The sequence below is a fragment of the Biomphalaria glabrata genome, chromosome 5, assembly GCF_947242115.1.
Source record: "Biomphalaria glabrata chromosome 5, xgBioGlab47.1, whole genome shotgun sequence".
NCBI lineage: Eukaryota > Metazoa > Mollusca > Gastropoda > Planorbidae > Biomphalaria > Biomphalaria glabrata.
The window spans coordinates 23971154-23988512 of record NC_074715.1 but is presented as its reverse complement, the minus strand read 5'-3'; the positions used below and the strand labels follow the sequence as shown (position 1 = coordinate 23988512).

The 17359-nt window shown below is 36.9% G+C and overlaps 1 protein-coding gene across 3 annotated transcripts in view; it reads left to right on the top strand.

Annotated features, from left to right (window-relative positions):
* Positions 1-17359, top strand: part of LOC106063479 (orexin/Hypocretin receptor type 1-like) — a 176255-nt gene that overhangs the window by 117340 nt on the left and 41556 nt on the right. For all 3 annotated transcript variants that reach the window (XM_056028512.1, XM_056028515.1, XM_056028513.1), the window contains 4 exons: positions 7527-7878; positions 9437-9560; positions 16292-16410; positions 16661-16738. In XM_056028512.1, the coding sequence (XP_055884487.1) occupies positions 7527-7878; positions 9437-9560; positions 16292-16410; positions 16661-16738 (673 nt within the window). The remainder of the gene's footprint in view (positions 1-7526; positions 7879-9436; positions 9561-16291; positions 16411-16660; positions 16739-17359) is intronic.

The following is a 17359-nucleotide window of genomic DNA, read 5'->3' as shown; positions in this document are numbered from 1 at the left end:
AGAAACATACACATAAATACAACAGACAACATGAAGAGTTCATTCAGCGACTACACACAGGTATCTTGGTGCATTTCATGTTCCCTGATCAATGAGTGGCGGTGATAGAGTCTGACCGAGTGAGGTACGAACGAGTTTTTGTACCGCTCCGTTCTTGTTTTGATTGACAGCAGTCGCCCACTTCGCGACGACCTGGCGTAGTTCTGATGGAGCGGGTGGCCGTTGTCTTCCAAGATTTTTTCGATTTTTCTTAGGCACGTTTGTTCAAAAAGTTCTTTTAAATGTGGTAATGTTGTGAGTGTAATTTTTTATGCTTTTTTAAAGGTACAACAATTGCGTGTCTGTGTGGGGGACAGGGGCTAAAACTTGAATGAAGTACAGAGACCAGTGACATAACAAACTGCGTGGACATAAAAATAGAACACATACATTGCTGGGATTACAACCCAATTGCAATAAGAATAACGAAATGAACAGAACATTACAAAATGTAGGGAACACAACAATAAGTAGGGACCATACTAAAATAAAAGAAACATAACAAAATGTCGGGAATATAGGACAATGTAGGGAACATAACAAAATGTCGGGAATATAGGACAATGTAGGGAACATGACAAAATGTCGAGAAAATAGGACAATGAAGGGAACATGACAAAATGTCGAGAAAATAGGACAATGAAGGGAGCATGACAAAATGTCGAGAATATAGGACAATGTAGGGAACATGACAAAATGTCGAGAAAATAGGACAATGTAGGGAACATGACAAAATGTCGAGAAAATATGACAATGTAGGGAACATGACAAAATGTCGAGAATATAGGACAATGTAGGGAACATAACAAAATGTCGAGAATATAGGACAATGTAGGGAACATGACAAAATGTCGAGAATATAGGACAATGTAGGGAACATGACAAAATGTCGAGAAAATAGGACAAAGAAGGAAGAAAACAGAATGTAGGGAACATCACAGAATATAAGGAGCATCTATATTATAAAGTAGAATGTGAGGGGTATGTATGTATGTATGTTACTTATAGACATCAAAACCGCTTGACCAATCTTGATAAAACTTGGCAGGAATGTTCCTTGGGTACCAACTTAGACCGTAGTGTATGTATTGTAGCCCTAAAACAAACTTAAGACCCTCAAAAAAAATAAAGTTGTCCGACTCTATTACAGCTATAGTATTTTATGGATCTAGGCCATGTCTACAATGTTGACATGAGAAAAGATAGAAAGGATTTAGACCTAGATCTAATTTTAAGAAATACACTTTGCGCAGATAGTTTTTTACTTTGACACATGAAAATACAAAAGAAGATCTTTTGATTTCATTATATAATAAAATTAACCTTCAATTTTGTGTTTCAAAAGCATTTTTTACATTAATTAGTTCCTTATATCTGTGATTACAGATTTCCTGACGAACATTCTTTCATTAGACAATTCAGTAATGAATCGCGTACTAAATATTAATTCGTTTAATTGTTTACTTTATAATCCCATCCCTAGATCTAAAACTCTATTTCAACTCTAAGATGATAAAACTTCTCTTCGCACAGATAGTTTTATACTTTAACACATAAACATATTATTTAAAGTCCATTCATTTCATATTTTGATCAAATAAACATTCAAATTTGGTTTTCTAAAGCTACATTCGTTTACGAAAGCTGCGAAGCCGAGTTAAAGGCCTAGATCTATATTCATTCATAAATCGCGTACTAAAAATTATTTCGTTTAATTGTTCACTTTATAATCCCATTCATTTAACAAAGCTATCGCTCTTTTCGTTTTTAATAGATAAGAATGATCGACTTCGGGTAAACCCATTTTCGCAAACCTAATTTTATTTTCGTAGCGAAAGAGAAATAACGTGAAAGGATCATTAGCTACGTTTAACATACATATAAATCCAATCCACTAGATTATTCAAAAGCATTTTTTTCATAAATTAGTTCCTGATATCTACAGATTTCCTGGCGAACATTCTTTCATTAGACATTACCAAATGGTTACACATTAACACATCTCTCTTCTGAGGTCTGAGTCTATTCCTAGGCCTAGGTCTAAAACTCTTACTGAACTCTAAGAAGATAAAACTTCTTTTCGCAAAGATAGTTTTATGCTTTAACACATAAACATACTAATTATTGTCCATTCATTTGATATTTTAATCAAATTAACATTCAAATTTGTTTTTCTAAAGCATTTTTAATACATTCGTTCGCTGTTCGCTAAAGCTGCGTAGCCGTGTTGAGATAGGCTTATATTCATTCATGAAAAAAAGTTCACACATGCGCAGCACAGAACTCTAGATTAGTGTAGATTTAGATCTACGTCTACCTCAAGATCTACTTTATACTTTATACACATGAACATACAAAATTTAGTCTATTCATCTCAAATTTTAATCAAATATATGTAGGCCTTCAAGCAAATGTTTTAATTTGAAAAAAAAAATGGATTTAATTAAGCCTATTAGCTATTTTGATTTAATAGCTTCATTCACACTTTTTTTACATTGACACATTTGCTTTACTTATTACATTATTATTTTGTTTAATTGTTTACAAAACACTCTCAGTGACTATATCGACAGTAATGCGCAAATAAAGACCCGCGGGTCGCGGGTAAACATATGTCTAGTCTATACTATAAAGTACAAAGTAAGGCGTATGTATGTGTGTATGTATGTTACTTATGGACATCAAAACCGCTTGACCAATCATGATAAAACTAGGCAGAAATGTTCCTTGGGTACTAACTTAGACCGTTGTGTATGTATTGTAGCCATAAAACAAACCTAAGACCCTCAAAAAAAAAAAAAAGTTGTCCGACTCTATTATAGCTCTAGTATTTATGGATCTAGGCCATGGTTAACAATGTTGACATGGGAAAAGATCGAAAGGATTTAGACCTAGATCTAATTTTAAGAAATACACTTGGCGCAGATAGTTTTTTACTTTGACACATGAAAATACAAAAGAAGATCCATTGATTTCATTATATAATAAAATTAACCTTCAATTCTGTGTTTCAAAAGCATTTTTTACATAAATTAGTTCCTGATATCTGTGACTACAGATTTCCTGGCGAACATTCTTTCATTAGACGATACCGTAATGAATCGCGTACTAAAAATTAATTCGTTTAATTGTTTACTTTATAATCCCATCCCTAGATCTAAAACTCTAAATCAACTCTAAGATGATAAAACTTCTCTTCGCACAGATAGTTTTATACTTTAACAAATGAACATACTAATTATAGTCCGTTCATTTCATATTTTGATCAAATAAACATTCCAGGCACGACATGGCCTAAATTGTGCCGATGTGCCTAAAATCAAAATCAAATCAAATCAAATAAACATTCAAATTTGGTTTTCTAAAGCATTTTTATGAGACTACATTCGTTTACGAAAGCTGCGAAGCCGAGTTGAGATAGGCCTAGATCTATATTCATTCACGAATCGCGTACTAAAAATTATTTCGTTTAATTGTTCACTTTATAATCCCATTCATTTAACAAAGCTATCGCTCTTTTCGTTTTTAATACATATGAATGTATCGGCTTCGGGTAAACCCATTTTCGCAAACCTAATTTTATTTTCGTAGCGAAAGAGAAAAAAACTTGAAAGGATCATTAGCAAAGTTTAACATGCATCTAAATCCAATCCACAGATTAGTAAACACAAACTTAGACCCGCAGGCCGCGGGTAATGTCAGGCTAGTAATAAAATGTAGGAAACATAAAGTGTGTAGGAAACATAAAATGTAGGAAACATAAAATGTAGGAAACATAAAATGTGTAGGAAACATAAAAATACACTAGCCAAATGTAATGGACACAACCAGTTCTAAGAAATATACAAAATGTGGCAAACAAAAACAAAAGACTGAGCTGAAGGAAGAGTACAAATGCACTAATAGGCTACATTTAGGATGGAGCCAACCTGTTGCAAGAAATAGTGAACCGCTATGGGATCATGTTGTGATACAATTAAAGGCATGAAAACAGCTAATGTAATAAAGATACAATTTAATTTTATTTTCTCTGTCTGTTGATGTTTGAAAACATCTGGGAAACATTTTTTTTTAGAAATTGTGTTCTTCACATTTGTCTTATGTAATTCCGTTCTCCATTCATGACACGTAGCCTCACAAGTTCACATCCGGTGTTGTATTGGCGATGTGTTTTAAAAATAAATCAGGTCGATGTTTGTTCAATTCATGAATAATTTCAAGCTTCAATTACTTTTATTAATTAGCTTGGTTAATTATACAGTTACATAATGTATTGTATTAGCTTAATTGCTAAGTAGTAAAGCGTTTGACTACCAAACAGAAGAGAATGGTTCCAATCCCGCTGAATTCGTCTGTTCCTCTGTCAGAGTAGATCAGCGCTGCTCGTTGACCAAGGAAGGTGAAAAGGATCAAAACGTCTGCAGGAACTTTAGGAACTTCTCTGTGTCACTTCAGGAACTTCTCTGTGTCACTTCAGGAACTTCTCTGTGTCACTTCAGCAACTTCTCTGTGTCACTTCAGGAACTTCTGTGTGTCACTTCAGCAACTTCTGTGTGTCACTTCAGGAACTTCTCTGTGTCACTTCAGGAACTTCTCTGTGTCACTTCAGGAACTTCTGTGTGTCACTTCAGGAACTTCTGTGTGCCACTTCAGCAACTTCTCTGTGTCACTTCAGGAACTTCTGTGTGTCACTTCAGGAACTTCTCTGTGTCACTTCAGGAACTTCTCTGTGTCACTTCAGGAACTTATGTGTGTCACTTCAGGAACTTCTGTGTGTCACTTCAGGAACTTCTCTGTGTCACTTCAGGAACTTCTGTGTGTCACTTCAGGAACTTCTCTGTGTCACTTCAGGAACTTCTCTGTGTCACTTCAGGAACTTCTGTGTGTCACTTCAGGAACTTCTGTGTGTCACTTCAGGAACTTCTGTGTGTCACTTCAGGAACTTATCTGTGTCACTTCAGGAACTTCTCTGTGTCACTTCAGGAACTTCTCTGTGTCACTTCAGGAACTTCTCTGTGTCACTTCAGGAACTTCTCTGTGTCACTTCAGGAACTTCTCTGTGTCACTTCAGCAACTTCTCTGTGTCACTTCAGGAACTTCTGTGTGTCACTTTAGTAACTTCTGTGTGTCACTTCAGGAACTTCTGTGTGTCACTTCAGCAACTTCTCTGTGTCACTTCAGGAACTTCTGTGTGTCACTTTAGGAACTTCTGTGTGTCACTTCAGGAACTTCTGTGTGTCACTTCAGGAACTTCTGTGTGCCACTTCAGCAACTTCTCTGTGTCACTTCAGGAACTTCTGTGTGTCACTTCAGGAACTTCTCTGTGTCACTTCAGGAACTTCTCTGTGTCACTTCAGGAACTTCTGTGTGTCACTTCAGTAACTTCTGTGTGTCACTTCAGGAACTTCTCTGTGTCACTTCAGCAACTTCTCTGTGTCACTTCAGGAACTTCTGTGTGTCTGTTCTATTTATGTTGAATGTTGTTGTTGCTTTTAATTGAGATAAGAATCTTTAGAACCCGCCAAAAAAATTCCAAAAGGGTCAATAAAGCAATCTTAGTCTTAGAATAAACAGCAAAAACAACATTTTGAAACAATTTGTCTGACATAAGGTGAACTCTGCCTTAACTCATCTACTGTGTAGTCAAAATGAAACGTCAAGAAAACAACAAAAAATGTAAAAACAGCCAAAAAAAAACAAAGATTTTGTGACTTGAAAAATAAAAAATAACTTGGTCTTCATGGTCTTGTGTCAAATCTTTTCATCTCCAATCTAAAGGAACAGCGGGCGGGGCAGGATTTCAATTAAAATTGTGAGTCCAGTATATGTCATGCTGAGTTCTCCTTGTTATAATTAAAATTGTGAGTCCAGTATATATCATGCTGAGTTCTCCTTGTTATAATTAAAATTGTGTGTCCAGTATATATCATGCTGAGTTCTCCTTTAACAACGGCAGTTTGACGCTATTATTAACGAGGTGTGGGTCGGTACTGAGGCCAGGACACATCGTCCCGTATGTTCCAAAACCTAACAATGATCAGGGTGTTCTTGTCATTATTTTGTCTTGTTTATCGCGAAGCAATTTTTTTTAATGGGTTTTGGGGGGGGGGGGAGGGGTTAATTTTAATTTGTAAGAAAACTTAAAATGATTTGTAAAAAGAGAATATGAATGTAATTCTTTCCTTTAGTTCTTTACCTTTAGTTTCTTTCTTTTAGTTCCTTTCTTTTAGTTCCTTTCCTTTAGTTCCTTTTCTTTAATTCCCTTCTTTGAGTTCCTTTCCTTTAGTTCTTTCCCTTAGTTCATTCTTTCTTTCTTTTTAGACCTTTGACCAATTTTGAATACTTCTAATAATTTAAAAAAGCAACTTCAGTCTTTGCTATCTCTAGGCCAGATGATATAAAGGTCAAAAGGTCATCTGTTTCTATGGTCGACAAGTGTGTCGTAGTGTTACATAGTATACAGGTCAGTGCACTCGGTGCACTCAACTCAAGGGAAAGGTTGTCTTTGTTGAGGCTTTGAATGAGCGATTGGTCTTTTACACAACAAATAGTTCAATTAGATAGTCATTCAATCCCATCAGTTAGACCAGGTCTACATTGAACTCTAGCTTCATAACTATCTGTTGAATGAATACATAGGAATATCAATACTAATAAGATTTAATAAAACTCTGTATCCTGCGTGTATCAGGTCGTTAGTCAAACTAACACTACAACAGTATCGGCAACACTTTCGTCACGAGCACGTCTCTTCTTTTTGTATCGACGGAGATAGGGTTGTAGTTGTTGATAGTTTGTAGTTTATAGTTTCTGATAGTTTCTCTGAAGATATTTAAATCTGACTGAGCGAACCACACAAACTGTCTTTGTAACACTCTTGTGTTTTTACTTTTATAATAGTAGGCCTATGTTTTTACTTTAAAATAGTATGTTTTTACTTTTACAAAGTATGTTTTTACTTTAAAATAGTATGTTTTTACTTGTAAAAATAGTATGTTTTTACTTGTTAAATAGTATGTTTTTACTTGTTAAAATAGTATGTTACGTCTTCATATTGGATGAGACTCTTTAGACATGAAAACGACAAATCACAGTTTTATAAATACTTTAATCGTTATTAATACTGAAAACACTTTCTTGTTTATATTCCTCCATTTTGGTTCCTCTTCTCCTTTCAACACGCATTCGCACCATTTCACATTTACACTAAGATGCGCACGTAACAAATAGCATGTTTTTACTTGTTAAAATAGTATGTTTTTACTTGTTAAAATATTATGTTTTTACTTGTTAAAATAGTATGTTTTTACTTGTTAAAATAGTATGTTTTTACTTGTTAAAATAGTATGTTTTTACTTGTTAAAATAGTATGTTTTTACTTGTTAAAATAGTATGTTTTTACTTGCTAAAATAGTATGTTTTTACTTGTTAAAATAGTCTGTTTTTACATTACAATCTTATGTTTGTGTTTTGTTTTTGTTTTTCAGAAAATCTCTGTCCTGGTTTCAGTCCTGACACTGACCGCTATAGCTCTAGAAAGATGGCTGGCCATTTGTCAACCTCTCATGTTCAGACACACCATGGTCAGGGCCAAACGAGCTGTGGCCATCGTGTGGGCCATCTCCCTTGTCTCCGCTGTGCCCGATGCCATCTCTCAGGACACACACTTGAAAGATGGGCATGTGGTGTGTGAGCCCAGCTGGTCACAGCTATCCTCAACTATCCAGCTGTGGATTATGTTTGTACTCTTCTACCTGGTGCCCTTGGTCATCATGACCGTCACTTATGTCAAGGTGGCCTTATGCCTTTGGAGGTCCGGCTTCACGAGTGACAATGACGGTATTTTAGCCTGGTTATTTTGTAGTGCTTAGAATAGTAGTATTGTGGCTTTTGTCAAGGTAGTTTTCGATATTTTCATAGATGCTGGCTAGTCTATAAATAGCAATCTTGTTGGTATATCTGGTGTACAGGAAGCGAAGTATTCAAGAGTTGTGTGTCCAACTTTTCAGTCCTGTACAAGACATTTCTAATTGTAGCACAAAGTTGCCTCATTTTCAGGATTGGTTTGTAAATGTTTGACATGTTTCGGAATGTTCCAGTGTGGAAGACAATCTACTTCCTAGTCCAAACCTCTCGTTAAACTACACGGCAGATGGCGCAATGGGCTGAGTAGGAACCCTGGACCATCGAGACGACGGGTCTTTGCGCGCATACCGCAGGCCCAGGCAGCCATTCAGTGGCACATACCGCAGGCCCAGGCAGCCATTCAGTTGCACATACCGCACGCCCAGGCAGCCATTCAGTTGCACATACCGCACGCCCAGGCAGCCATTCAGTTGCACATACCGCACGCCCAGGCCGCCATTCAGTGGCACATACCGCACGACCAGGCAGTTCAGTGGCACATACCGCACGCCCAGGCAGCCATTCAGTTGCACATACCGCACGCCCAGGCAGCCATTCAGTTGCACATACCACACGCCCAGGCAGCCATTCAGTTGCACATACCGCACGCCCAGGCCGCCATTCAGTGGCACATACCGCAGGCCCAGGCAGCCATTCAGTTGCAAACAGAGATGGTTCAATATGTCGTCCTTGAAATGTATTTCCAAATCTCTTTCAATTTGCTCCATTCAATTTCTTACCTTGTTCTTTAACTCCCAGAATAGTTTGGTAGAGAGTTCTCTTTCCTCTCTTCCTTCAATGTAGAACTTTAAAACGTGAACGGGAAATGAACTATCAATGTGCTAACAAAGAGCAGATTACTGAGATGAACTTTTCCTAGGAAATCCCCAATAGAAACGAATGTCTATAAGAGATCAATAAATATCTATAGTCTATGCCCCATGGCAGTGTTTCCCAAACTGTGTTCCGCTGAACCCTGGTACTCCACGAGGCCTGAATAGATGCTCCACGAACTACTGGAATAATTAATTAGCAGGCCCCCACGTGAATTAACTTCTCTAAAAAAAAAAATGAGGAAAGTGTTCCGCTAAATACTCAGAATATGCGAAGTGTTCCGTTAAGGGAAATGTCTGGTGAAGCACTGCCCAACTGCCCAATGGTATAACAAAAAGAAGTTCACTATAATGATGTTTATAATATTTTTTTAAATATAGAAAATAACAGTCCTTTGGAAGGGTGATTTCTGAAATTAGTTTATTATATTAGGACTGACTCTTCGCAGTTAACATGCAGTGAAAACATTTTGAGTTGACAATAGTAAATAAAATGTTAGTTTATATTTTTTTAAACATATAGATTTAAAAAGTTTAGTTATCATACAGTGCTAACCTTTGACCTTTTGTTCTTGATTCGCAATAATACCTACTAAGCTGCAGGTAATAATTAACATTGTCTAGTTGTCCAATAAATTCACTTTTGTTCCACTTGTCAGAAGCCAGCGCTAACGTGCCGAGAGCTCAGATTCTACTCAGACGCAAGAAAGCCAAGATGTTGATTGTGGTGGTGGCGCTCTTCGCTGTCTGCTATTTACCTGTTTATGTACAGTTTCTATTAAGGTATGGGAGTTCTAAGTTCTAGCACTTAGGTAGTAGTAAAGGTACTAGCACTTAGGTAGTAGTAAAGGTACCAGCACTTAGGTAGTAGTAAAGGTACTAGCACTTAGGTAGTAGTAAAGGTACTAGCACTTAGGTAGTAGTAAAGGTACCAGCACTTAGGTAGTAGTAAAGTTACCAGCACTTAGGTAGTAGTAAAGGTACTAGCACTTAGGTAGTAGTAAAGGTACCAGCACTTAGGTAGTAGTAAAGTTACCAGCACTTAGGTAGTAGTAAAGTTACCAGCACTTAGGTAGTAGTAAAGTTACCAGCACTTAGGTAGTAGTAAAGGTACCAGCACTTAGGTAGTAGTAAAGGTACCAGCACTTAGGTAGTAGTGAAGTTACCAGCACTTAGGTAGTAGTAAAGGTACCAGCACTTAGATAGTAGTAAAGGTACTAGCACTTAGGTAGTAGTAAAGGTACCAGCACTTAGGTAGTAGTAAAGTTACCAGCACTTAGGTAGTAGTAAAGTTACCAGCACTTAGGTAGTAGTAAAGGTACCAGCACTTAGGTAGTAGTAAAGTTACTAGCACTTAGGTAGTAGTAAAGTTACTAGCACTTAGGTAGTAGTAAAGGTACCAGCACTTAGGTAGTAGTAAAGTTACTAGCACTTAGGTAGTAGTAAAGGTACCAGCACTTAGGTAGTAGTAAAGGTACCAGGTAGTAGTAAAGTTACTAGCACTTAGGTAGTAGTAAAGTTACTAGCACTTAGGTAGTAGTAAAGTTACTAGCACTTAGGTAGTAGTGAAGGTACCAGCACTTAGGTAGTAGTAAAGTTACTAGCACTTAGGTAGTAGTAAAGGTACCAGCACTTAGGTAGTAGTAAAGGTACCAGCACTTAGGTAGTAGTAAAGGTACCAGCACTTAGGTAGTAGTAAAGTTACTAGCACTTAGGTAGTAGTGAAGGTACCAGCACTTAGGTAGTAGTAAAGTTACTAGCACTTAGGTAGTAGTAAAGGTACCAGCACTTAGGTAGTAGTAAAGGTACCAGCACTTAGGTAGTAGTAAAGTTACTAGCACTTAGGTAGTAGTAAAGGTACCAGCACTTAGGTAGTAGTAAAGGTACCAGCACTTAGGTAGTAGTAAAGGTACCAGCACTTAGGTAGTAGTAAAGGTACCAGCACTTAGGTAGTAGTAAAGGTACCAGCACTTAGGTAGTAGTAAAGGTACCAGCACTTAGGTAGTAGTAAAGTTACTAGCACTTAGGTAGTAGTAAAGTTACTAGCACTTAGGTAGTAGTAAAGGTACCAGCACTTAGGTAGTAGTAAAGGTACTAGCACTTAGATAGTAGTAAAGGTACCAGCACTTAGGTAGTAGTAAAGGTACCAGCACTTAGGTAGTAGTAAAGGTACTAGCACTTAGGTAGTAGTAAAGGTACTAGCACTTAGGTAGTAGTAAAGTTACTAGCACTTAGGTAGTAGTAAAGGTACTAGCACTTAGGTAGTAGTAAAGTTACTAGCACTTAGGTAGTAGTAAAGGTACCAGCACTTAGGTAGTAGTGAAGGTACCAGCACTTAGGTAGTAGTAAAGTTACCAGCACTTAGGTAGTAGTAAAGGTACCAGCACTTAGGTAGTAGTAAAGTTACTAGCACAATGTCTAAGATACTAGCACTATGTCTAACGTACTAGCACTATGTCTAACGTACTAGCACTATGTCTAAGGTACTAGCACTATGTCTAAGGTACTAGCACTATGTTGAAAGGTTCTAGTCAATAGTTAATGTTATTTGTATCTCTCATTCATGATTCGCTCGTACAAAGAATGAGCAGCTGTATAAAGGTCGTTAAAAAAAACTTTTAAAAAAATCTTACCTGTGAACGTGACACTTGTATCAGTCTTTTGACCAACAAGAGAAATTGATTCTCACAGCCTCCTCTTTAGCTCAGGCAGACAAGCCACGCCTATGGGGTGTTAAAATCTAGTCACGCCACTACATTCTACATTATTTCGGTAACCGAAATCTCTGCCCATTCGTTAAGTCCTTTTTAAGTCATGTTTTATTTCTAGAAACCAAGACTATTTAAAGGCTGCGCGTGACAGAACCTGGTCTCATTTGATCATTCTTCAAAGAACCTTTGTTTTTGTTTTCGTTCATCTTGTGAGTTTGAAGATCAATTAGGGTTTCTGTTTTTGATAGTTAAAATAACAGTCAGGGCGTTTGACAGATGTGTATCTTTCTTTAAGCTTGAATCACTGATGCTGTTTACTAGGTTTGTCTTTATATGAAGACCTGAGGTCAAAAACTAGTCACATAGATCTCATAGACAGACCACATTCTTGGCATAAAGTTCTCATAAATAGACTAAATTCTAGGCATAAAACGACCACATGAAAAGACCACATTCTAGGTATAAAGTTTTCATAAATAGACCACATTCTAAGCATACAATTCTCATACATAGACCACAATCTAGGCATAAATTTCTTATAAGAAGCTAAAAATTGTTTAATATAAATTTCTTATAAGAAGCTAAAAATTGTTTAATATAGATTTCGTCAAAGCTAAAAACAACTTGGAACACTTCAATAGACAGTAAATACATAACATAAATACTGTGTTCTCACACTTTGAAAACTAAACTTTAAAATAGAAAATGCAGACAATACTAATACCTTTAATGCTCAATGTTTCTTAAGTGTCAGTATTGGAATAGAATTGATTGAAATAAATAATTGATTAGATTTTATTTAAAAATCTGAATTTTTTAGTTAGTAAATAAAACATTAAACAAATTAAAATCCAGTCTGAATATCAATGAGGAGTATCTCCACCTGGCTACGCAGCCTCAGCTGCCACCAATGTATTTTGCCCAGCGCACACATAACCGTATCAGTCGGTGGGAGGTTTAGGCTCTCTTTCCGCCGTCTAAGTCTTTAAACGGGGGGGGGGGGGGGGGGGGGGGTGGCTCTGTTACGCCGACCACCTAACAGCTCACAAAAAAAAAATAGGTTACCTTTTGGCATACGTTCTTATATAACAAATCTATTTCTAGATTATTTTTTTTATAATTACAATAACAATAATTAATAACAAACAATAAAAATAAGAGAAAAAAATGTCAAGCTGATTCGATGGACTATTCCTTAACTTAATAAGACAATGGAACCATTATTGAAAGTCAAGGGAAATCAAAATGTTAGGTTATCAAAATGTCAGTGTTTGAATTCATTATAGTCTCCTCCCCCCCCCCTCCTCTTTATTTCCTCTTTATTTCTTGAACACGCCCCATTGTAACTCTGAGCAGAGCGTGGAGTTCTACAGACACATTTCTGTTCTGTATCGTAACATTTGTACCCCAGAATCTGACATTAAAAGCTATGTAGACAACAAAATATCTCAGACGTATTGAAGCCCAAAACTTACTGCAGTTTTCAGACGGTTTCAGTTTTGTCCAGAGAAGGAGGGAAACAAATGGTCCAACCTTCATGCCAATATTTCCCTTGTCTAAACAGACTGCACAAAGAGTGTGTGTTTTGTATTCGCTTTGTATTCGTTTCGGATGGGAATAGCATCTTGCATTCCGTGGCGATCATATATCACGTGACGAGACAGTCAGGCCGTCCATACACACAGAGCAGAACTGATTCTCAGACGCTGTGCTTCCCACATAATGGGCTTTGGCTCATTCACTTTCTGATGGGCTGCATTCTTACTGGGATGTTTAGTTCCCACATAATTTGACGTATGCAAACAGCATTAGAAAATCAACGAAACGGTGAGGTGGGTTGGGTTTGGTTAGATTGAGTTGGGTTGGGTTGCTATCTCCCATGCAGCGAGCTGCTAAATATAAATTGACGGCGATTGTTTCCCTGCCCCCACAGCCTTGAGAGTTTCGAACTAAAAAGTCGAATGAGGTATCACGGAAATACAGGAACCAAGAAACAGTAAGCCTTCGATTATCTCTTCTATAAGCCACTATTAATATGAAATTACAGACTACATTTTTAATTTGGTGTCATGACCAACACATGGATAAAACACATCCACATCCACAACTACATCCAACACATGGATAAAACACATCCACAGCTCAGACTACATCAAATACATGGATACAGCACACCCACAACCCAGACTACATCAAACACATGGATACAGCACACCCACAGCCCAGACTACATCAAATACATGGATACAGCACACCCACAACCCAGACTACATGAAACACATGGATACAGCACACCCACAACCCAGACTACATCAAATACATGGATACAGCACACCCACAGCCCAGACTACATCAAATACATGGATACAGCACACCCACAGCCCAGACTACATCAAACACATGGATACTGCACACCCACAGCTTAGACTACATCTTCAATTTGGTTTTCCCGGCTTATGAATAATTGATAACTAGAAGATTTATTTCAACTGTGAAACGGATTTACAGAGCATTAGATCTAGCGTGTCCGATGTATGTGCTACATGGAATTGATTTGTACCAGATTCCTCTATACTTATTAAATAGTATTCTAGAAACACAATTTAGAATAGCAGCACTGCTTGTATTAAGTGATACTAATTACTAGGTTGTGCTATTGCCAGGAGTAGTTTTTTTTTTTAGATAGATAGATAAATAGATCATCATCATCAAACTCCATTAGAGTGAGGGCTTGAGAGGCTCAAATCCTCTCTTGCAAAAGCCCTGGACAGAAACCCTGCTGTCTTGCGTAGTGCATGAATGTCGCCATACAGGTCGAGAATTTTGGGTTTCCCAGACCTGTCGAGACGGAGATCAGCAAGTCTGGGGCAGTCAAACAGAATATGAGGCACGGTTTCCTCTTCTTCCCCGCAGCGAGGGCACCGTGAATCGAAAAATAAATAGATAGATAGATAGATAGATAGATAGATAGATAGATAGATAGATAGATAGATAAATAGATAGATAGATAGATAGATAGATAGATAGATAAATAGATAGATAGATAGATAGATAGATAGATAGATAGATAGATAGATAGATAGATAGATAGATTTGAATAAAGATCAATCCAATCAGATAAAATGTCTGCTTTGTCACAAACAATTATGAGTGATGACTTTCAAATGTTTGTCCTGACGGAGTAGTTTCTCTTGTTTCCGTCGACGGCAAATGTCGTTGATTTTTTTTGTGTGTTATGTATTTTTGTGTTTTTATATTTCTCATTGTATTCATATCCCTAGGCTTGGGGAAACCAGTTTTAATGTTAGAGCTTCTCTTTTTAATGACTCGAAGTGAAAGCTTTTTAGTTGTTTTAATTATTTACTACGCAAGTGATCAGGACTGAACGGCGTGGTTTTTTTTATTTTTGGGTTGTATTTAAAGTTTGATAGACAAGTTAATTCTGTTTCATTTGGATTTATTTGGGTCACATTTCAATGCCATAGTGCAAGTCTTAGTTCATGTGTTCTCAAACTCTCCTAGACACAGTTTATTTAGGACACACCTAGTCCTACTGGGAATAATTCGTATGCTACAAGAATGTTCCGTTTAGTGTTTTAAAAAATATGTATTTACATATTAACTAAATTTAAACATAGAATATAAAACTGTACACAGCAACTGCTAAACAGATGTAACTTGTATACAAAATTATAAATCATTTAAAAATTATATTTAGTCAGAACATGGGTCGAGACCAAATTACACTTTCTTATCATCATATTTTTTCAGCAACCCCTATAGGGAAAATATGACATTTTTATGTTGTCTTTCTGTCCGTCGTTTATCTCTATTTGAACAATGTATCTCACTTAAACGTTTCTGAAATAAAAATTCACTGTCGCCTGTTTCATGCACAAAGTCAAAGTAGGAGTACTGTAAGGGCTGCAGAGGCTGTAGGAGCCACATGGGCTGCAGAGGCTGTAGGAGCCACATGGGCTGCAGAGGCTGTAGGAGCCACATGGGCTGCAGAGGCTGTAGGAGCCACATGGGCTGCAGAGGCTGTAGGAGCCACATGGGCTGCAGAGGCTGTAGGAGCCACATGGGCAGTGGCGGATGTGGGGACCATAAGGGCTATAGGGGCTGTACAGGCTATGGGGGCTGTAGGAGTTGTGGGGGTTTTAGGGTTTGTTGGGGCTAAATGAGCTATAGGGGCTGCAGGTGCTATGTTTAAGTATACTGCAATCTAATCCATTTAATCCATCCCATTCGGTTTTTATTTCTTTCTCTCTCTCTCTCTCTCTCTCTCTCTCTCTCTCTCTCTCTCTATATATATATATATATATATATATATATATATATATATATATATATATATATATATATAGACCCTTTTTAAAATTGAATCAAATTTGACCAAGTTTATATCAACTCTGTCTGTCTGTCTGTCTGTCTGTCTGGTACAAATGTTGAACAAGTTATTTCTGCCACTTCCCATTCTGGGGTGTCGTTTCAACGTAGAACATTAGAGTCATTGTTCCTAACAAAACATGAATCAATCCAATGTTACCCAATGAGTGTCCATGAGTAGCTCTCTCTCTCTCTCTCTCTCTCTCTCTCTCTCTCTCTCTCTGTGTCTCTCTCTCAATACTACATTTTGAACAAAAAGAACTTTTAAAAAATTCCTTGATAGAGCCCCTAAATACAAGGCGGAGAGACCTATTAGCAAAGTCAAACACACATTTTAACAAACTAATTGACTAAACCATTTCAATTCCATGTAATACCAAAGTATTTTTATTTGTGTGTGTGTGTTTTGTGTAGCTATGCTGAATTAATGGATTACTTCCCATGGCAAGTAGTCCGCCCTTTGTTCATGTTCTCCCATTGGTTGTGTTACTTCAACAGTGCCATCAACCCAGCTATCTATAACTTTATGAGTTGTAAGTACACATTTCATTTCAGTATAATTCATAGGTCATCAAGACTGTACTTCTTAAACGTATATTTGAAGTCATTAAACTTCATAATTAGTAAAAATAGCAAAGACATCTAACTGTGGAGATTGTAATATATTCAAGTTTTATAAAAGTACATGTTCGATGCTAAAGTATTTTATAAAGACTTGTAACTACAAGTCAATGTAAATGCTTCTATCTGTATGTAACGTCTAAATAATGAACTCTATTGCAGCTCATTTCAGACGAGAATTTCGCATCGCGTGCCACATTTGTTGTCGGAGTCAAGCCACACACAGTACAATCTATGAAGGTAAACAAACAAAGAAATTTTTATAAATCAATTAAGAACATAAAACTAAAATGTTTTTTTAACTTGGTTAGGCCAATAAGAGAATATGCATCCTCCGTTTGGGACCCCTCAACTCAAGAAAACATCAAGAAACTGGAACAGACAAAAAATAGAGCAGTGAGATTCATAACAAACGAATATTCACATTTGACTAGAGTAACACTTTTAGTAAAATCACTAAATTTAGAAAGCCTTCAGGATAGAAGACTTCAAAGTAAAGTAGCAATTATATATAAAACATTGAACCATAATCTTCAAATACGAAAACAAAATTTAATAAAATACTCAGAAAGACACAAAGATAAAGGTACATTCTTCGTTCCATATGCTGGGACAAATTTGTACAAATGCTCTTTCTTCCCTAGCGCTATTAGAGCATGAGTTAGCCAGGAAAACCAGTGACTTGGCTGAATTTAGGTCATTGGTTAATATGCATGACTAAATGCATGACGCATAGGACGTAATCATCTTCTTTTTTGAAGTAACGTCTGTATTATATAAGATACAGATAAACATAACTATATTTTGTTAGGACTTACACCTCGGCAATGTTGTTTGAATTTTATTTATCAGTTTGAGTTG